We start from the raw sequence: 22,278 nt of genomic DNA on the forward strand, positions 1-22,278 counted from the left end.
TCAGGTTAGGGTTTAGGGACGGGGTGTGGGGGATTTAGAGGTCAGGTTAGGGTATAGTGACGGGTGTGGGGGATTTAGAGGTCAGGTTAGGGTTTAGGGACAGGGGTGTGGGGGGTTTAGAGATCAGGTTAGGGTATAGTGATGGGTGTGGGGGATTTAGTGGTCAGGTTAGGGTTTAGGGACAGGGGTGTGGGGGATTTAGAGGTCAGGTTAGGGCTTAGGGACAGGGGTGTGGGGATGTAGAGGTCAGGTTAGGGTTTAGGGACAGGGATGTGGGGGGTTTAGAGGTCAGGTTAGGGTTTAGGGACAGGGGTGTGGGGGATTTAGAGGTCAGGTTAGGGTTTAGGGACAGGGGTGTGGGGGGTTTAGAGATCAGGTTAGGGTATAGTGATGGGTGTGGGGGATTTAGTGGTCAGGTTAGGGTTTAGGGACAGGGGTGTGGGGGATTTAGAGGTCAGGTTAGGGCTTAGGGACAGGGGTGTGGGGGATTTAGAGGTCAGGTTAGGGCTTAGGGACAGGGGTGTGGGGGATTTAGAGGTCAGGTTAGGGTTTAGGGACAGGGGTGTGGGGGATTTAGAGGTCAGGTTAGGGTTTAGGGACAGGGGTGTGGGGGATTTAGAGGTCAGGTTAGGGCTTAGGGACAGGGGTGTGGGGGATTTAGAGGTCAGGTTAGGGTTTAGGGACAGAGGTGTGGGGGATTTAGAGGTCAGGTTGGGGTTTAGGGACAGGGGTGTGGGGGATTTAGAGTCCGTTTAGGGTCTAGGGACGGGGTGTGGGGGATTTAGAGGTCAGGTTAGGGTTTAGGGACAGGGGTGTGGGGGATTTAGAGGTCCGTTTAGGGTATAGTGACGGGTGTGGGGGATTTAGAGGTCAGGTTAGGGCTTAGGGACAGGGGTGTGGGGGATTTAGAGGTCAGGTTGGGGTTTAGGGACAGGGGTGTGGGGGATTTAGTGATCAGGTTAGGGTTTAGGGACAGGGGTGTGGGGGATTTAGAGGTCAGGTTAGGGTTTAGGGACAGGGGTGTGGGGGATTTAGAGGTCAGGTTAGGGTTTAGGGACGGGCGTGTTGGGGATTTAGAGGTCAGGTTGGGGTTTAGGGACAGGGGTGTCGGGGATTTAGAGGTCAGGTTAGGGTTTAGGGACAGGGGTGTCGGGGATTTAGAGGTCAGGATAGGCTTTAGAGACAGGGGTGTGGGGGATTTAGAGGTCAGGTTGGGGTTTAGGGACAGGGGTGTCGGGGATTTAGAGGTCAGGTTAGGGTTTAGGGACAGGGGTGTCGGGGATTTAGAGTTCAGGTTAGGGCTTAGGGACAGGGGTGTGGGGGATTTAGAGGTCAGGTTAGGGTTTAGGGACAGGGGTGTGGGGGATTTAGAGGTCAGGTTAGGGTTTAGGGACAGGGGTGTCGGGGATTTAGAGGTCAGGTTAGGGTTTAGGGACAGGGGTGTGGGGGATTTAGAGTTCAGGTTAGGGTTTAGGGACAGGGGTGTGGGGGATTTAGAGGTCAGGTTAGGGCTTAGGGACAGGGGTGTGGGGGATTTAGAGGTCAGGTTAGGGTTTAGGGACAGGGGTGTGGGGGATTTAGTGGTCAGGTTAGGGTTTAGGGACAGGGGTGTGGGGGATTTAGAGGTCAGGTTGGGGTTTAGGGACAGGGGTGTGGGGGATTTAGAGGTCAGGTTAGCGTTTAGTGACGGGTGTGGGGGATTTAGAGGTCAGGTTAGGGTTTAGGGACGGGGTGTGGGGGATTTAGAGGTCAGGTTAGGGTATAGTGACGGGTGTGGGGGATTTAGTGATCAGGTTAGGGTTTAGGGACAGGGGTGTGGGGATTTAGAGGTCAGGTTAGGGCTAGGGACAGGGGTCTGGGGGATTTAGAGGTCAGGTTAGGGTTTAGGGACAGGGGTGTGGGGGATTTAGAGGTCAGGTTAGGGTTTAGGGACAGGGGTGTGGGGGATTTAGAGGTCAGGTTAGGGCTTAGGGACAGGGGTGTGGGGGATTTAGAGGTCAGGTTAGGGCTTAGGGACAGGGGTGTGGGGGATTTAGAGGTCAGGTTAGGGTTTAGGGACAGGGGTGTGGGGGATTTAGAGGTCAGGTTAGGGTTTAGGGACAGGGGTGTGGGGGATTTAGAGGTCAGGTTAGGGCTTAGGGACAGGGGTGTGGGGGATTTAGAGGTCAGGTTAGGGTTTAGGGACAGGGGTGTGGGGGATTTAGAGGTCAGGTTAGGGTTTAGGGACAGGGGTGTGGGGGATTTAGAGGTCAGGTTGGGGTTTAGGGACAGGGGTGTGGGGGATTTAGAGGTCAGGTTGGGGTTTAGGGACAGGGGTGTGGGGGATTTAGAGGTCAGGTTGGGGTTTAGGGACAGGGGTGTGGGGGATTTAGAGGTCAGGTTAGGGTTTAGGGACAGGGGTGTGGGGGATTTAGAGGTCAGGTTAGGGTTTAGGGACAGGGGTGTGGGGGATTTAGAGGTCAGGTTAGGGTTTAGGGACAGGGGTGTGGGGGATTTAGAGGTCAGGTTAGGGTTTAGGGACGGGGTGTGGGGGATTTAGAGGTCAGGTTAGGGTATAGTGACGGGTGTGGGGGATTTAGTGATCAGGTTAGGGTTTAGGGACAGGGGTGTGGGGATTTAGAGGTCAGGTTAGGGCTAGGGACAGGGGTCTGGGGGATTTAGAGGTCAGGTTAGGGTTTAGGGATAGGGGTGTGGGGGATTTAGAGTTCAGGTTAGGGTTTAGGGACAGGGGTGTGGGGGATTTAGAGGTCAGGTTAGGGTTTAGGGACAGGGGTGTGGGGGATTTAGAGGTCAGGTTAGGGTTTAGGGACAGGGGTGTGGGGGATTTAGTGGTCAGGTTAGGGTTTAGGGACAGGGGTGTGGGGGATTTAGAGGTCAGGTTGGGGTTTAGGGACGGGTGTGGGGGATTTAGAGGTCAGGTTAGGGTTTAGGGACAGGGGTGTGGGGGATTTAGTGGTCAGGTTAGGGTTTAGGGACAGGGGTGTGGGGGATTTAGAGGTCAGGTTAGGGTTTAGGGACAGAGGTGTGGGGGATTTAGAGGTCAGGTTGGGGTTTAGGGAAGGGACAGGGGTGTGGGGATTAGAGGTCAGGTTAGGTTAGGGACGGGGTGTGGGGGATTTAGAGGTAGGTTAGGTTAGGGACAGGGGGTGGGGGTTGAGGTGTTAGGGTTAGGGACAGGGGTGTGGGGGATTTAGAGGTCAGGTTAGGGCTTAGGGACAGGGGTGTGGGGGATTTAGAGGTCAGGTTAGGGTTTAGGGACAGAGGTGTGGGGGATTTAGAGGTCAGGTTGGGGTTTAGGGACAGGGGTGTGGGGGATTTAGAGTCCGTTTAGGGTCTAGGGACGGGGTGTGGGGGATTTAGAGGTCAGGTTAGGGTTTAGGGACAGGGGTGTGGGGGATTTAGAGGTCCGTTTAGGGTATTATGACGGGTGTGGGAGATTTAGAGGTCAGGTTAGGGCTTAGGGACAGGGGTGTGGGGGATTTAGAGGTCAGGTTGGGGTTTAGGGACAGGGGTGTGGGGGATTTAGTGATCAGGTTAGGGTTTAGGGACAGGGGTGTGGGGGATTTAGAGGTCAGGTTAGGGTTTAGGGACAGGGGTGTGGGGGATTTAGAGGTCAGGTTAGGGTTTAGGGACGGGCGTGTTGGGGATTTAGAGGTCAGGTTGGGGTTTAGGGACAGGGGTGTCGGGGATTTAGAGGTCAGGTTAGGGTTTAGGGACAGGGGTGTCGGGGATTTAGAGGTCAGGTTAGGCTTTAGAGACAGGGGTGTGGGGGATTTAGAGGTCAGGTTGGGGTTTAGGGACAGGGGTGTCGGGGATTTAGAGGTCAGGTTAGGGTTTAGGGACAGGGGTGTCGGGGATTTAGAGTTCAGGTTAGGGCTTAGGGACAGGGGTGTGGGGGATTTAGAGGTCAGGTTAGGGTTTAGGGACAGGGGAGTGGGGGATTTAGAGGTCAGGTTAGGGCTTAGGGACAGGGGTCTGGGGGATTTAGAGGTCAGGTTAGGGTTTAGGGACAGGGGTGTGGGGGATTTAGAGTTCAGGTTAGGGTTTAGGGACAGGGGTGTGGGGGATTTAGAGGTCAGGTTAGGGCTTAGGGACAGGGGTGTGGGGGATTTAGAGGTCAGGTTAGGGTTTAGGGACAGGGGTGTGGGGGATTTAGTGGTCAGGTTAGGGTTTCGGGACAGGGGTGTGGGGGATTTAGAGGTCAGGTTGGGGTTTAGGGACAGGGGTGTGGGGGATTTAGAGGTCAGGTTGGGGTTTAGGGACAGGGGTGTGGGGGATTTAGAGGTCAGGTTAGGGTTTAGGGACAGGGGTGTGGGGGATTTAGAGGTCAGGTTAGGGTTTAGGGACAGGGGTGTGGGGGATTTAGAGGTCAGGTTAGCGTTTAGTGACGGGTGTGGGGGATTTAGAGGTCAGGTTAGGGTTTAGGGACGGGGTGTGGGGGATTTAGAGGTCAGGTTAGGGTATAGTGACGGGTGTGGGGGATTTAGTGATCAGGTTAGGGTTTAGGGACAGGGGTGTGGGGATTTAGAGGTCAGGTTAGGGCTAGGGACAGGGGTCTGGGGGATTTAGAGGTCAGGTTAGGGTTTAGGGATAGGGGTGTGGGGGATTTAGAGGTCAGGTTAGGGTTTAGGGACAGGGGTGTGGGGGATTTAGAGGTCAGGTTAGGGTTTAGGGACAGGGGTGTGGGGGATTTAGAGGTCAGGTTAGGGTTTAGGGACAGGGGTGTGGGGGATTTAGTGGTCAGGTTAGGGTTTAGGGACAGGGGTGTGGGGGATTTAGAGGTCAGGTTGGGGTTTAGGGACGGGTGTGGGGGATTTAGAGGTCAGGTTAGGGTTTAGGGACAGGGGTGTGGGGGATTTAGTGGTCAGGTTAGGGTTTAGGGACAGGGGTGTCGGGGATTTAGAGGTCAGGTTAGGGTTTAGGGACAGGGGTGTGGGGGATTTAGAGGTCAGGTTGGGGTTTAGGGACAGGGGTGTGGGGGATTTAGAGGTCAGGTTAGGGTTTAGGGACAGGGGTGTGGGGGATTTAGAGGTCAGGTTAGGGTTTAGGGACGGGTGTGGGGGATTTAGAGGTCAGGTTAGCGTTTAGTGACTGGTGTGGGGGATTTAGAGGTCAGGTTAGGGTATAGTGACGGGTGTGGGGGATTTAGTGATCAGGTTAGGGTTTAGGGACAGGGGTGTGGGGGATTTAGAGGTCAGGTTGGGGTTTAGGGACAGGGGTGTGGGGGATTTAGAGGTCAGGTTAGGGTTTAGGGACAGGGGTGTGGGGGATTTAGAGGTCAGGTTAGGGTTTAGGGACAGGGGTGTGGGGGATTTAGAGGTCAGGTTAGGGTTTAGGGACAGGGGTGTGGGGGATTTAGAGGTCAGGTTGGGGTTTAGGGACAGGGGTGTGGGGGATTTAGAGGTCAGGTTAGGGTTTAGGGACAGGGGTGTGGGGGATTTAGAGGTCAGGTTAGGGTTTAGGGACAGGGGTGTGGGGATTTAGAGGTCAGGTTAGGGTTTAGGGACAGGGGTGTGGGGATTTAGAGGTCAGGTTAGGGTTTAGGGACAGGGGTGTGCGGGATTTAGAGGTCAGGTTAGGGTTTAGGGACAGGGGTGTGGGGGATTTAGAGGTCAGGTTAGGGTTCAGGGACAGGGGTGTGGGGGATTTAGAGGTCAGGTTAGGGTTTAGGGACAGGGGTGTGGGGGATTTAGAGGTCAGGTTAGGGTTTAGGGACAGGGGTGTGGGTGATTTAGAGATCAGGTTAGGGTTTATGGACAGCGGTGTGGGGGATTGAGAGGTCAGGTTAGGGCTTAGGGACAGGGGTGTGGGGGATTTAGAGGTCAGGTTAGGGTTCAGGGAGAGGGGTGTGGGGGATTTAGAGGTCAGGTTAGGGTTTAGTGACAGGGGTTTGGGGGATTTAGAGGTCAGGTTAGGGTATAGTGACGGGTGTGGGGGATTTAGAGGTCAGGTTGGGGTTTAGGGACAGGGGTGTGGGGGATTTAGAGGTCCGTTTAGGGTTTAGGGTCAGGGGTGTGTGGGGTTTAGAGGTCAGGTTAGTGTTTAGGGACAGGGGTGTGGGGGATTTAGAGGTCAGGTTAGGTTTTAGGGACAGGGGTGTGGGAGATTTAGAGGTCAGGTCAGGGTTTAGGGACAGGGGTGTGGGGGATTTAGAGGTCAGGTTAGTGTTTAGGGACAGGGGTTTGCGGGATTTAGAGGTCAGGTTAGGGTTTAGGGACAGGGGTGTGGGGGATTTAGAGGTCAGGTTAGGGTTCAGGGACAGGGGTGTGGGGGATTTAGAGGTCAGGTTAGGGTTTAGGGACAGGGGTGTGGGTGATTTAGAGATCAGGTTAGGGTTTAGGGACAGGGGTGTGGGGGATTTAGAGGTCAGGTTAGGGCTTAGGGACAGGGGTGTGGGGGATTTAGAGGTCAGGTTAGGGTTTAGGGACAGGGGTGTGGGGGATTTAGAGGTCAGGTTAGGGTTTAGTGACAGGGGTTTGGGGGATTTTGAGGTCAGGTTAGGGTATAGTGACGGGTGTGGGGGATTTAGAGGTCCGTTTAGGGTTTAGGGTCAGGGGTGTGGGGGATTTAGAGGTCAGGTTAGGGCTTAGGGACAGGGGTGTGGGGGATTTAGAGGTCAGGTTAGGGTTTAGGGACAGGGGTGTGGGGGATTTAGAGGTCAGGTTAGGGTTTAGTGACAGGGGTTTGGGGGATTTTGAGGTCAGGTTAGGGTATAGTGACGGGTGTGGGGGATTTAGAGGTCAGGTTGGGGTTTAGGGACAGGGGTGTGGGGGATTTAGAGGTCCGTTTAGGGTTTAGGGACAGGGGTGTGTGGGGTTTAGAGGTCAGGTTAGTGTTTAGGGACAGGGGTGTCGGGGATTTAGAGGTCAGGTTAGGGTTTAGGGACAGGGGTGTCGGGGATTTAGAGTTCAGGTTAGGGCTTAGGGACAGGGGTGTGGGGGATTTAGAGGTCAGGTTAGGGTTTAGGGACAGGGGAGTGGGGGATTTAGAGGTCAGGTTAGGGTTTAGGGACAGGGGTGTGGGGGATTTAGAGGTCAGGTTAGGGTTTAGGGACAGGGGTGTGGGGGATTTTGAGGTCAGGTTAGGGTTTAGGGACAGGGGTGTGGGGGATTTAGAGGTCAGGTTGGGGTTTAGGGACAGGGGTGTGGGGATTTAGAGGTCAGGTTAGGGCTTAGGGACAGGGGTCTGGGGGATTTAGAGGTCACGTTTGGGTTTAGGGACAGGGGTGTGGGGGATTTAGAGTTCAGGTTAGGGTTTAGGGACAGGGGTGTGGGGGATTTAGAGGTCAGGTTAGGGCTTAGGGACAGGGGTGTGGGGGATTTAGAGGTCAGGTTGGGGTTTAGGGACAGGGGTGTGGGGGATTTAGAGGTCAGGTTAGGGTTTAGGGACAGGGGTGTGGGGGATTTAGAGGTCAGGTTAGGGTTTAGGGACAGGGGTGTGGGGGATTTAGAGGTCAGGTTAGGGTTTAGGGACAGGGGTGTGGGGGATTTAGAGGTCAGGTTAGTGTTTAGGGACAGGGGTGTGGGGGATTTAGTGGTCAGGTTAGGGTTTAGGGACAGGAGTGTGGGGGATTTAGAGGTCAGGTTAGGCTTTAGGGACAGGGGTGTGGGGATTTAGAGGTCAGGTTAGGGTTTAGGGACAGGGGTGTGGGGGATTTAGAGGTCAGGTTAGGGTTTAGGGACAGGGGTGTGGGGGATTTAGAGGTCAGGTTAGGGTTTAGGGACAGGGGTGTGGGGGATTTAGAGGTCAGGTTAGGGTTTAGGGACAGGGGTGTGGGGGATTTAGAGGTCAGGTTAGGGTTTAGGGACAGGGGTGTGGGGGATTTAGAGGTCAGGTTAGGGTTTAGGGACAGGGGTGTGGGGGATTTAGAGGTCAGGTTAGGGTTTAGGGACAGGGGTGTGGGGGATTTAGAGGTCAGGTTAGGGTTTAGGGACAGGGGTGTGGGGGATTTAGAGGTCAGGTTAGGGTTTAGGGACAGGGGTGTGGGGGATTTAGAGGTCAGTTAGGGTTTAGGGACAGGGGTGTGGGGGATTTAGAGGTCAGGTTAGGGTTTAGGGACAGGGTTGTGGGGGATTTAGAGGTCAGGTTAGGGTTTAGGGACAGGTGTGGGGGTTTAGAGGTCAGGTTAGGGTTTAGGGACAGGGGTGTGGGGGATTTAGAGGTCAGGTTAGGGTTTAGGGACAGGGGTGTGGGGGATTTAGAGGTCAGGTTGGGGTTTAGGGACAGGGGTGTGGGGGATTTAGAGGTCAGGTTAGGGTTTAGTGACGGGGTGTGGGGGATTTAGAGGTCAGGTTAGGGTTTAGGGACAGGGGTGTGGGGGATTTAGAGGTCAGGTTAGGGTTTAGTGACAGGGGTGTGGGGGATTTAGAGGTCAGGTTAGGGTTTAGGGACAGGGGTGTGGGGGATTTAGAGGTCAGGTTAGGGTTTAGGGACAGGGGTGTGGGGGATTTAGAGGTCAGGTTGGGGTTTAGGGACAGGGGTGTGGGGGATTTAGAGGTCCGTTTAGGGTTTCGGGACGGGCGTGGGCGATTTAGAGGTCAGATTAGGGTTTCCGTTTGGTGGAGTTCCGTCTGTTTCGGCTGACCGTCGAGGACACCTTATTTTGACAACATCTCCGGCATATCCTTCACTTGGCTGTTAACGGAACCAATGCTTTTCACTCCGGGCTTCGATGTACCGGCTTTGAATCAATCTGAATTCCGGACGGGTCAGGCCGGGGGACCACGCACCTCTACCATCAAACCATCCACCGACGGGAGTTGTGAACTCAGTCTGCTCCCTCAAGGGTCATCTTCAAGGAGGACTGCTTCAAGAAGACCTCATCCGTCATTCAGGACCCCCTTCGCCCAAGACCTGCCCTCTTCTGATTGCTACCATCAGGGAGGAGGTACGGGAGCCTGAAGGCACACACTCAGCGATTCAGGAACAGTTTGTTCTCCTCCGCTGTCCGATTTCAGAATGGACATCGAACACATGAACACTACCTCACTACTTTTTATTCTCTCTTTTTGCACTTCTTAATTAATTTATTTTAATCTCTCTCTCTCTCTCTGTATATATATACATATATACACACACACACACACACATACAGACACACACACAGGACATTACAGTTTTTATTGTTATGTCTGGCACTGTACCACTGCCACATAACATAAGGACATAAGAAATAGGAGCAGGAGTCGGCCATCTGGCCCGTCGAGCCTGCTGTGCCATTCAATAAGACCATGGACTCATCTCCACCTACCTGCCTTTCCCCCATCACCCTTAATTCCCCTACAACACACATAAAAGTTGCTGGTGAACGCAGCAGGCCAGGCAGCATCTCTAGGAAGAGGTACAGTCGACGTTTCAGGCCGAGACCCTTCGTCAGGACTAACTGAAGGAAGAGTGAGTAAGGGATTTGAAAGTTGGAGGGGGAGGGGGAGATCCAAAATGATAGGAGAAGACAGGAGGGGGAGGGATGGAGCCAAGAGCTGGACAGTTGATTGGCAAAAGGGATATGAGAGGGTCATGGGACAGGAGGTCCAGGGAGAAGGAAAAGGGGGAAGGGGGGAAACCCAGAGGATGGGCAAGGGGTATAGTGAGAGGGACAGAGAGAGAAAAAGAATGTGTGTATATAAATAATGGATGGGGTACGAGGGGAGGTGGGGCATTAGCGGAAGTTTGAGAAGTCGATGTTCATGCCATCAGGTTGGAGGCTACCCAGACGGAATATAAGGTGTTGTTCCTCCAACCTGAGTGTGGCTTCATCTTTACAGTAGAGGAGGCCGTGGATAGACATGTCAGAATGGGAATGGGATGTAGAATTAAAATGTGTGGCCACTGGGAGATCCTGCTTTCTCTGGCGGACAGAGCGTAGATGTTCAGCAAAGCGGTCTCCCAGTCTGCGTCGGGTCTCGCCAATATATAAAAGGCCACATCAGGAGCACCGGACGCAGTAGCCAATATATAAAAGGCCTTAATTCCCCTCCTGTGCAAAAATCTATCCAACCTCGTCTTAAGTATATTTACTGAGGTCGCCTCCCACTGCTTCATTGGGCAGAGAATTCCACAGGTTCACCACTCTCTGGGAAAAGCAGTTCCTCCTCATCTCCCTCCCGAATCTTGAGGCTGTGTCCCCTCGTTCTAGTCTCACCTACCAGTGGAAACAACTTTCCCACCTCCATCTTATCTATCCCTTTCATAATTTTGTATGTTTCCGTAAGTTCTCTCATCCTTCTGAATTCCAGCGAGTACAGTCCCAGGCGACTGAATCTCTCTTCATAGTCTGACCCCTCCTCAACTCTGGAATCAAGCTGGTGAATGGAATCAGATCCTTTGGACCACCAGATAATAATAAAACCATCAGGAATAGGAGCAAAACTCATGGAGGTCATTCCATCATGGCTGATTTATTATCCCACTCAACCCCACTCCTGTCCTGTTGTACGTACTATTTATTACGAATTGCACATTGCACGTTTAGACGGAGACGTAACGTAAAGATTTTTACTCATGTATGTGAAGGATGTAAGAAATATAAAGTCAATTCAATTCTTACTTGTTTACTTTTAGAACAGAATAGACTATCTTTATTGTCATTGTTGTGGAGCAGTTTAGCAGCTCAATGTTTTGCAGCATGACAAAGAATATATACATAAAATAAACACTAAAACCTCAGGAGTGCAGTCTAAAATTAATAATATATGGATGGGGCGGGGTAGGACTATTGCACACCTGCCATTCCTGGAAGTGTGATGCATGTAGCTGCCGCCGTCTTAGGAGGGGGGCAGGAGAAGGGAAGGGGGTGTTATACATTTCACTGCTTGCGGGTAGGAGCTGTTAAGGAGTCTCTTTGTTTTTGTCCTTAATGCTCTGTATCTCTTCCCAGAAGGTAGAGGTCCAGGATGAGTGGGATCCTTTAAAATACAAGCAGCCTTCTTTTGAAGTCTGCCAGTATAAATGTCTGTGAGGGAGGGTAATGTTGTGCCAATAACCCGCTCTGCTACCCTCACCACCCGCTGCAGGTCCTTCCTGTTCTGTTCTGTGCAGCTGGCAAACCACACTGCACAGCAATACGTCAGGAGGCTCTCTATAGTCGTCCGATAGAAGTTGATCAGCAGATGATGAACTGTGGGTGTCCTCATACCTCAGGGACTGCAGTGGTTCGAGAAGGCAGCTCGTCACCACCTTCCCAAGGGCAACTAGGGATGGGCGATAAATGCCGGCTTAGCTGGCGATGCCCACATCCCGTAGAGGAATAAATAAAAAGAAAAGTAGTGAGTGTAGTTATCCCCTTTTGTTCAGGAATCTGTTAGTTGAGGGGTGATAACTGTTCCTGAACCTGGTGGTGTGGGTCCTGAGGCTCCTGTCCCTCCTTCCTGATGGGTGAGGGGTAATAACTGTCCCTGAACCTGGTGGTGTGGGTCCTGAGGCTCCTGTACCTCCTTCCTGATGGTTGAGGGGTGATAACTGTTCCTGAACCTGGTGGTGTGGGTCCTGAGGCTCCTGTCCCTCCTTCCTGATGGTTGAGGGGTAATAACTGTTCCTGAACCTGGTGGTGTGGGTCCTGAGGCTCCTGTACCTCCTTCCTGATGGTCGAGGGGTAATAACTGTTCCTGAACCTGGTGATGTGGGTCCAGAGGCTCCTGTACCTCCTTCCTGATGGTTGAGGGGTAATAACTGTTCCTGAACCTGGTGGTGTGGGTCCTGAGGCTCCTGTACCTCCTTCCTGATGGTTGAGGGGTAATAACTGTTCCTGAACCTGGTGGTGTGGGTCCTGAGGCTCCTGTACCTCCTTCCTGATGGTTGAGGGGGTAATAACTGCTCCTGAACCTGGTGGTGTGAGTCCTGAGGCTCATGTACCTCCTTCCTGATGGTTGAGGGGGTAATAACTGTTCCTGAACCTGGTGGTGTGGGTCCTGAGGCTCCTGTACCTCCTTCCTGATGGTTGAGGGGTGATAACTGTTCCTGAACCTGGTGGTGTGGGTCCTGAGGCTCCTGTCCCTCCTTCCTGATGGTTGAGGGGTAATAACTGTTCCTGAACCTGGTGGTGTGGGTCCTGAGGCTCCTGTACCTCCTTCCTGATGGTCGAGGGGTAATAACTGTTCCTGAACCTGGAGATGTGGGTCCAGAGGCTCCTGTACCTCCATCCTGATGTTTGAGGAGTAATAACTGTTCCTGAACCTGGTGTTGTGGGTCATGAGGCTCCTGTACCTCCTTCCTGATGGTTGAGGGGTAATAACTGTTCCTGAACCTGGTGGTGTGGGTCCTGAGGCACCTGTACCTCCTTCCTGATGGTTGAGGGGGTAATAACTGCTCCTGAACCTGGTGGTGTGAGTCCTGAGGCTCATGTACCTCCTTCCTGATGGTTGAGGGGGTAATAACTGTTCCTGAACCTGGTGGTGTGGGTCCTGAGGCTCCTGTACCTCCTTCCTGATGGTTGAGGGGGTAATAACTGTTCCTGAACCTGGTGGTGTGGGTCCTGAGGCTCCTGTACCTCCTTCCTGATGGTTGAGGGGTAATAACTGTTCCTGAACCTGGTGGTGTGGGTCCTGAGGCTCCTGTACCTCCTTCCTGATGGCAACAGCAAGAAGAGAGCATGTCCTGTGTGGTGGGGGTCCCTGATGATGGAAGCTGCTTTCCTGTGACAGCGGCCCGCTGAAATGTGCTCAATAGTGAGGAAGCGATTGACTGCGCAATATCTGCTACTTTTCGTCAGCGTCAAAGGGTATGTTTGAAGGTTACGGGTTGAAGCCCTGAAGTACCCACTGTTTCTCCCTCCATAGATGCTGCCTGACCCACTGAGTATTTCCTGCATTCCATTCCTGTAACAGATTTACACCTTGTTGTGGATCTCAAACAGAGCGTAGGTGTCACAGCTCACCTTCACTCCTTGAGAACAGTTGATGGAGAGTAATTGTAACTGGTGCAGTTAGAAATGTGCTGGAAGTGTGATGCATTTAGCTGCCGCCGTCTTAGGAGGGGGGCAGGAGAAGGGAAGGGGGTGTTATGTATTTCACTACTTGTGGGTAGAAGCTGTTAAGGAGTCTCTTTGTTTTCTCTGTATCTGTTCCCAGAAGGTAGAGGGGAAAACAGGTGATGTCCAGGATGAGTGGGATCCTTTGAATTACAAGTAGCCTTCTTTTGAAGTCTGCCAGTATAAATGTCTCTGAGGGAGGGTAATGTTGTGCCAATAACCCGCTCTGCTACCCTCACCACCTGCTGCAAGTCCTTCCTGTTCTGTTCTGTGCAGCTGGCAAACCACACTGCACAGCAATACGTCAGGAGGCTCTCTATAGTTGTCCGATAGAAGTTGATCAGCAGGTGATGAGGGAGGAGAGCGTGCTTTAGCTTCCTTAGAAAGCTTTTTTATTGTTTGCAGGATTTGTTCTCTCTTGTTTTGCAGATTCTGAACTTTTTTTTTGTAGAAGAAACTTTGGCCTTCCTACAGCATCTCAGATGAATTCTTTCTTATCTTGACAGGAATTTTCTCCAGAAAGGTTCGACCCACCCAGTGAATGTCATCAAAGACCTGCTGGTAAAGCAGATCGGCGTGGAAGCCGCCGTTCAGGAACTGGAGAACGACTTCCCGCTCCTGACCAAGTTTGACCCTGGAGACCGCTGGCCTGGGTCCGAGATTCCCGAGTCTGAGATTTACTTTGTCGGCTGCTCGGGCCGCCGGGCGGTCCGGTGCGGGGAGCCAACCGGGCCTCCCTGCTGCTGGGGGGATACTGGGGCGGCGTCCGATGGGAGCCCGGGCAGCGAGACGCCGGACGCGGCCAGGGTTCCTGGTCTGAGTGAGGCTTACTGCCTCTGCCCTGCTCTGACGGGATACCTGCCCGAGGTGCTGCGGAGACCGGACTTCCAAGCCGGGGTAATCTACGCCCTGAGTGGCACGGTCTTCAGAAGATGCCCGATCTCCCCGCGGATGATGCCTGCTTTCCATGAGCTGCTCCTGGTGGCCACCACGTCACCGCCGGGCTTCTTCCGCCGGTTTACGTCCGCCGTGGAGAAGGCCGTCGCGCTGCTGGTGGAATTGGCCTCCGGGGACGGCCCGGCTCCTGTCACCTTGGAAGAGGAGAGTGGCGGCGGGCGCTGGAGTATTTGCGTTACGGCCGCGGCACCGCCGGGCTGCGCCAGCGTGGCCGCCGGAAGAGTGGACCTCGTCCCGGACCCGACCCGGGGCGGGCTGGGGGTCTGCCTCGCCTCGGTGAACCTCGGGCTGCTGGCCACGGCCCTGTGCCGGATCAGTGACTGGAGGCTGCTGTGGACGTGCGACTGGCGCTCTCCGTGCCATGCGGGGGGATTAAAACTGCCGCGGCCTCTCTCCGGCCTCTCGCTCTACCCACCCTCCTACACCCACGACGTCAGCTTCTGGGTGGAGCCCGGCGCAGAGCCGGCCGAGCTGGAACTCCACGCCGCCGCCCGACGGGTCAGCGGCGGGTCAGTCAAAACAATGGAGCTGATCGACAGCTTCTGCCACCCCGGGACGAACCGCAGGAGCTACTGCTACAGGCTGACGTACCAGTCGTGCGACAGGGCCCTGTCTTACCAGCGAGCACTGCAAATGCAACTGGACTTCAGGGCGGAGCTGCAGAGCGCCTTCCGCGTCGCTCTCAGATAACCTGGGGCTCCGCTTCTTCACCGCCGTAAGACCCCGACGCTCTTCCAGACCCGTTCCTGCTCTCCCCGCCCTCCCAGGCGCGTTCCTGTCTGACAGCGACAGAGCGCCACGTTTCGGCCGGGGGGGTGGTTAGCGTTGGGGATCCGGTGGAGTTCATCACCACGGGTGGCTGCGGAGGCCAGCCCGCGGGGTGTGTTTGAAGGCGCCGCGCACGAAGCGGTGGGGGGACCCGGCGGGTCGGGCAGCATCTGTGGAGAGGAGTAAACGGTCGACGTCTCGGCGGGGTGGGGGGGAGACCCTCCGTGAGGACGGGAGAGGGAAGGGGGGTAGAAGCTGGTTTGGCGTCGCCTGAGAGGACCGTTTGGGGGTCCCTGAAACAAGCTGAATGGTCCGCATTCACTTCCACGGATGCTGCCCGACCTGCCGAGTTCCTCCAGCATTTTGAGTGTTCAGTTTTCGTTTATTGTCGTTTAGAAATGCATGCATTAAAAAAGTTCCTCCAGAATGATATCACAAGAAAACACAGGACAGACCAAGACTCAAACTGACAAAAACCACATAATTATAACATATAGTTACAACAGTGCAAAGAAATACCGTAATTTGATGAAGAGCAGACCATGGGCACAGTAAAAAAAAAGTCTCCAAGTCCCGATATCCCCATCATCTGACGCAGACGGTAAAAGAGAGAAACTCTCCCGTCCATGAACCTCCAAGCACCGCAAACTTGCCGATGCATTGGAAGCACCCCGACTGCAGCCGACTCTGAGTCCGTCTGAAAACTTCGAGCCTCTGACCAGCCCCTCCGACACAGACTATCCGAGCACCATCTCTGCCGAGCGCTTCGACCCCGCCCCGGCCGCCAAGCAACAAGCAAAGCCGAGGATTTGGGGCCTTCCCCTCTGGAGATTCTGGATCACACAGTAGCAGCAGCAGCGAAACAGGCATTTCAGAAGTTTCACCAGATGTTCCTCCGTGCCTCTCCATCAAATCAGGATTGTACACGGCACCCTACTTGACAGATAAACAGACATCACCACCGGAGAGGCCGCTGCGAGCTGCGTCACGCTGCCATCTTCCCACGGAAGTGTGTACCCGCTCTGGATTTCCAGCGCCTGCAGAATCTCTCCTGGGTGTACTTAAAGCGGGGGGGGCCCTCGATTGGTCTGAGTGCCAAGGGTTACGGGTGAAGGCAGGAGAGTGGGGTTAAGGGGGATAGGTAGTCGGCCGCGGAGCAGAGTCAATGGGCCAAGTGGCCCCCCAATTCTGCTTCTGCCTCTTACGGACTTCTGTACCACCACTGCCTCCTGCAGACAATCGGAACTTCCCACCTTCCGTCGCCGCCACACCAGCTTCCGCCCTTGCCCTCGGATCTCCCCCCGGACTGCCTCTGACACACACGAACTGGGACACAGGCCCTTCGTCCCGTCACGCCTCTGCCGACTATCCCACCTGCCTGCGCTAATCCCACGCCCACAGAACGCCGGGGCGGTCTCGGCAGCTCAGGCACTGTCCGCGGAGAGGAGTAACTCGGCGGGAGGAGAGAGAGCAGCGCACCGCGTGTGCGCAGCCCTCCGGTGAAAAATGATATCGTATCCGTTAAATAGGGGCCGTGGACAATTCTGATTTGATGGAGACGGACGTGAAAGCACAGAGGAACATCTGGGGAAATTTCTGAAACGCCCGTTCGCTGCTTTCGTTACCGCGCAATCATGAATCTTCCAGAGGGAAGGCCTCAAAATCCCCGGCTTTGCCTGCTGCTGGCAACCGGGATTGAGGTTGAATCGCTCGGATAGAGATGGCGCTCAGTACTCGGTGTCGGAGGGCTGATCGGAGGCTCGGAGTTTTCGGACGACTCAGAGTCGGACTGCGGTCGGGTATGGCAGGGAGAGTTTTCTTCCTTCTCCCGTCTGCGTGAGATGTGGGACTTTCGAGAGTCTTTGAACTTTTTTTACTGTGCCCATGGCCTGATCTTCATCAAGTTACGGTATTGTTGCAGTGTTGTAACTATATGTTATAATTATGTGGGGTTCGTTAGTCTTTCCGGTCTTGGTCTGTCCTGCGTTTCTGTGATATCACACCGGAGGAATATTGTATCATTTCTTAATGCATGCATTACTAAATGACAATAAAAGAGGACTGTGTGTCCTCATAATCTAACCGGCCGGCGTTCCGGGAGTGAGACCGTTCCTCAGGGCTGGAAAGGAAGGGGGGAGTGGGAGAGGACTGCAGGCTGCCAGGTGACTGGGGGGGGGGGGGAGAGGGTGAAGTGAAAAGCTGGGAGGTGATAGGTGAGATCAGGTGAGGTGGGGTGATTGGGGGGGGGTGAAGTGAGAAGTTTAGGAGGGGGTGGCCCTGAAACAGCCCGAAACATTGACTGTGAATTCCTCTCCATGGACGCTGCCTGACCTGCTGAGTTCCTCCAGCATTTTTTCTTTGTGTGTTGCCCTGGATTTCCAGTATCTGAAGAATCTCTTGTGTTTATTCCTCTGCACAGATGCTGCCTGATCTGGTGGGTTCCTCCAGCGTTTTGTGTGTGTGTGTGTGTGTGTGTGTGTGTGTGTGTGTGTTTTGCACTGGATTTTCAGCATCTGCAGAATCTCTTGCGTTTTTAATTCCGCATTCCTCTGTGGCCTGACCAATAGTTCCTGTGCAGATTGCCTCTTCGAAGTTGTTATTGTCCCTACTGCCTCCGGCAAGCCCGTTCCACCTGTGCGACCCCCTTCAAAACTCCCGCTCGCCTTCCACCGATCCTCTCCGGGTTTGGGTCGGTATCCTGCTGTGACCTCAGAACTGGTCCGGTTGTGATGTGCTCCCTTCTGGTCATCTCCGGCTACCATCAACAGTAATAATTGTAACTAGCAAAATTTCACCATAGCTTTAGAAAATTTTTAAAAATCTCTTGGAAAATGTGTACCTCGGGTAGTTGATGGTTGTTCTCTGATCTTGGCAAATCCATTTGCAAACGTTTCGTCACCATAGGAGGAGACATCATCAGTGCACTGTCCACTTCTGGTTTGCCCTCTCAATGCTTGGCCTCAGCTGACTGAAACTCAATTGTGACACAGGAAGGGGGTCCCATCACTCAGCCCAACTCATGCAAAGTGTTTCAAAGTTGAAAAGTATTTTTGTTGACAAAGTACGTACGCGCCATCGTCTCCTAACTTGAGATTCATTTTCTTGCAGGTATTCACAGTCAACGTTCCCTCTAACAATGAGCAACTGACTTCCATTCTGTGTTTATTGTTGCAATTTGTAACAGCGTTGTAACTTGAAATACTGATGATGTAAATGCATAGAAGCTCTAAAACATTTTCAAAGTAAAGACATATTTATTATTTTGAATTTGTGGATTCTATTTATTAACAATTACAGGGTGTTTCACAGTTATATTAACATAGATCTTAAAATTATATTAACGTAAATACAAAATTATATTACCAATTTCAAAATTATATTAATATTATATTTAAAAAATTCCAACTGCGTGGCAACAAAGGCTATGTGCACAGGGGCATTTCAGTTACTGCGTGACCACACGCCCGCACAACCTAGGGGGAACAGTGTCACAGGAGAACAAAGAAATACAGTAGAATCTATGAGAAACTACACAAAAAGACTGACAAACCCTGCAAATACCAAAAATTAAAAAATAAAATCACTCTCGCCCTCTCTCAGAACTTTACCTTCAGGTATCTTGAAGCAGAAGGCAGTCGGTAATTTAAGGGAAGTACTGGTAGAAATCTGCAATCAGAGGGACGTAGAACCACGCACTGAAGTTGGGCTGATCTGTCATGGTTGAGCTGGTGAGCCTTTGGTCTGCCCTGCAAGTTGATGCTTGCTTCAATTTTTTTTTTGTAATTTATTTTTTGTTGAAGTTCGTCATCAAACAAAACTTTCCATAAGATGTATTTCAGATACACTACATATATATCATATAGTCATATTTGTCACAAATCTCCACATAATATTTAACTTATAGAAAGGAGAGGAAAGAAAGAACAATCAAAAGAAGAAAACTATGTACAAGGTAGGGAGTGATCTTTTTTTATATTCATTGACTTGTGAGAATAAAATCAGGTCTTATGTAGTTAAACCATTTTCCCCAGTATGAATCAAATTGTTCCAACTTATGATTAACAGATGCTGTTATCTTCTCCATTTTGTAAATGTCCATTGTAATTTCCATCCATACATTTAAAGTTGGGCTCTCCTGTGATAACCATTTCCTGGTAGGGTCTTTTTACCAGCCACCAGCAGTATATTCATTAAATATTTATCTATTTTCAACCATTCTTGAGGTACATAACCAAAATATATGGTCTTACTCTCTAAGGGTATTTCACATTTAAAGCTGTTTTGTAGGGCATTGTGTATCCCACTCTGATAGTCTTTGATAAGCTTATTTCAATGTAGATCACAACATGCATTAAAAAGGAAGGGAGACGCGACAGGTCCATCGCCACCAGGACGACATGTTGTCTCGAAGCTTCTTTCCAGTAGCTATCCTGCTTCTCCTGAGTGTCCCTGGCGGCCAGAGAAAGCGGGATCTCCCAGTGGCCACACATCTTAATTCCACGTCCCATTCCCATTCTGACATGTCCATCCACGGCCTCCTCTACTGTCAAGATGAAGCCACACTCAGGTTGGAGGAACAACACCTAATATTCCGTCTGGGTAGCCTCCAACCTGATGGCATGAACATTGACTTCTCAAACTTCTGCTAATGCCCCACCTTCCCCTCATACCCCATTTGTTATTTATTTATATACACACATTCTTTCTCTCTTTCTCCTTTTTCTCCCTCTGTCCCTCTCACTATACCCCTTGCCCATCCTCTGAGTTTTCTCCCCCCGCCCCCTTTTCTTTCTCCCTGGGCCTCCTGTCCCATGATCCTCTCATATCCCTTTTGCCAATCACCTGTCCAGCTCTTGGCTCCATCCCTCCCCCTCCTGTCTTCTCCTATCGTTTCGGATCTCCCCCTCTCCCTCCCACTTTCAAATCTCTTACTAGCTCTTCCTTCAGTTAGTCCTGACGAAGGATCCCGGCCCGAAACGTCAACCGTACCTCTTCCTAGAGATGCTGCCTGGCCTGCTGCGTTCACCAGCAACTTTGATGTGTGTTGCTTGAAACTCCAGCATCTGCAGAATTCCTGGTGTTTGGTGTTTGCTGTTTGCACTGTTGTCTTGTGAACTGTTGGTTCCTGTTGTGCTGCCTGTAATGGTTATTGTCCTGTGTTTTATGCTTGGCACCGAGCCACAGTCACACACTGGCTATAAAGTGATTCTGACTTCTACGCCGTGCTTCTGAACTCCAACCCGGTAGAGACTATCATGGCGGCGATGATTAGGGATGGGGGTGAGCAGAAGTGGGGGACATTTGAAAGGAGCCGCAGTTGTCATGGGAGATTTCAACCTATGGATTAGAACGGAACCCGGAACGGGCCAACACGGTGCAGGCCCTTCGGCCCGCGATCTGGACCAACCTGTTAACCTGTTCAAAATCAATCTAAACGCTTCCTTCTCATACAGCCCTCCATTTTCCATCGCCCATCTGCCTTACCTAAGAGTATCTTAAATGCCTCTTATGTATCTGCCACTACCATCACCCTTGGTGGGGCGTTCCAAAGACACCACACTTTATAAAAACAAAATTACCTCTGACATACTCCCCCCCACTTCCCCACCACCCATACTTTCTTCCAAATCATCTGAAAATTAGAGGCATCCGTTAGTCTTGCAAGACCATGGATCTGCGCCTGGAAAGTCTTCACTCTCCAGGGCGCAGGCCTGGGCAAAGTTGTATGGAAGACCGGCAGTTGCCCATGCTGCAAGTCTCCCCTCTCCACGCCACCGATGTTGTCCAAGGGAAGGGCATTAGGACCCATACAGCTTGGCACCGGTGTCATCGCAGAGCAATGTGTGGTTAAGTACCTTGCTCAAGGACACAACACGTTCCCTTGGCTGGGGCTCGAACTCACGACCTTCAGATCACTAGACCGACGCCTTAACCACTTGGCCACGTGCCCCACATCTGAAAATTATGCCCCGTTATTAGCTGTTTCTGCCCTGGGGGAAAGTCTCTGGCTGTCTACTCGATCTATGCCTCTTATCATCTTGTACACCTCTATCAAGTCGCCTCTCATCTTCAAACTTCAAGGTAAATTTATTATCAAAGTACATATTTGTCTGCATATACAACCCTGAAATTCATTTTCCTGCGGGTTTAGTGAATAAATCCATGATAGAATAATAACCAGAACAGAAACAATGAAAGACCACGCCAATTTGGGTTTTTCAGTGTGTGAAAGACATCGAAGCGTGCAAATACTAAAAGAAAGAACGAATAATAAAAAAATAAGCAATAAATATGGAGAACATGAGATGGAGAGTCCTTGAAAGTGAGTCCGTAGGTTGTGGGAACTGTTCAGTGATGGAGCAAATTAAGTTGAGTGGAGTTATCCCCTCTGGTTCAGGAGCCTGATAGTTGAGGGGTAGTAACTGTTCCTGAACCTGGTGGTGTGGGTCCTGAGGCTCCTGTACCTCCTTCCTGATTATTGAGGGGTAATAACTGTCCCTGAACCTGGTGGTGTGGGTCCTGAGGCTCCTGTACCTCCTTCCTGATGGTTGAGGGGTAATAACTGTCCCTAAACCTGGTGGTGTGGGTCCTGAGGCTCCTCTACCTCCTTCCTGATGGTTGAGGGGTAATAACTGTTCCTGAACCTGGTGGTGTGGGTCCTGAGGCTCCTGTACCTCCTTCCTGATGGTTATGGTGTAATAACTGTTCCTGAATCTGGTGGTGTGGGTCCTGAGGCTCCTGTACCTCCTTCCTGATGGTTGAGGGGTAATAACTGTTCCTGAACCTGGTGGTGTGGGTCCTGAGGCTCCTGTGCCTCCTTCCTGATGGTTGAGGGGTAATAACTGTTCCTGAACCTGGTGGTGTGAGTCCTGAGGCTCCTGTACCTCCTTCCTGATGGTTGAGGGGTAATAACTGTTCCTGAATCTGGTGGTGTAGGTCCTGAGGCTCCTGTATCTCCTTCCTGATGGTTGAGGGGTAATAACTGTCCCTGAACCTGGTGGTGTGGGACCTGAGGCTCCTGTACCTCCTTCCTGATGGTTGAAGGGTAATAACTGTTCCTGAACCTGGTGGTGGGGTCCTGAGGCTCCTGTACCTCCTTCCTGATGGCAGCAGCGAGAAGAGAGCATGTCCTGGGTGTTCCTTTGCTCCAAAGAGAAGAACCCTAGCTCGCTCAAACTATACTCATAAGACATATTGATTTGATAAATTAAACTTTTGAGGTATCATAGACCACCCCCCCCTTGCTTCATGTGTTACATACTTCATGGATATATTGTGACTGTCTTGTGAGGATGATGTAATGGTCTTGCGGAGGTCACATGATGTAATTTTCCCGCCAGTAAGGCCACATGATGACCTGTTCTCAACAAGTATATGAAAGAGAGACCCCTGGTGATGCAGTTAGTTTTCAGTTTAGTTTTGTGTTAGATATTCCCTTTTGCTGTGTATTTGACCTATGATGCAGTTTTGTTTTAAGATGGAGCTCTACTTTTTATTGTAAGTAGTATTGGAGAGCGAAGACCTTACCAAAATACTCGGATTTGCTGAGTCGAATAAAGCTGATATCATTTGGTGGTTTTGGAGAGGAT

The 22,278-nt window shown here is 51.9% G+C and overlaps 1 protein-coding gene across 2 annotated transcripts in view; it reads left to right on the forward strand.

Moving 5' to 3' along the window:
- The window catches only part of fdxacb1 (ferredoxin-fold anticodon binding domain containing 1), a 48,917-nt gene extending 32,069 nt beyond the window's left edge, over window positions 1-16,848 (forward strand). For both annotated transcript variants that reach the window (XM_063038281.1, XM_063038280.1), the window contains exon 6: window positions 13,471-16,848. In XM_063038281.1, coding sequence (XP_062894351.1) covers window positions 13,471-14,611 — 1,141 coding nt within the window. In that variant the 3' untranslated portion in view covers window positions 14,612-16,848. The remainder of the gene's footprint in view (window positions 1-13,470) is intronic.
- The last annotated feature ends 5,430 nt before the right edge of the window (window positions 16,849-22,278 follow it).

The sequence above is a fragment of the Mobula hypostoma genome, chromosome X2, assembly GCF_963921235.1.
Source record: "Mobula hypostoma chromosome X2, sMobHyp1.1, whole genome shotgun sequence".
Taxonomy (NCBI): Eukaryota; Metazoa; Chordata; class Chondrichthyes; order Myliobatiformes; family Myliobatidae; genus Mobula; species Mobula hypostoma.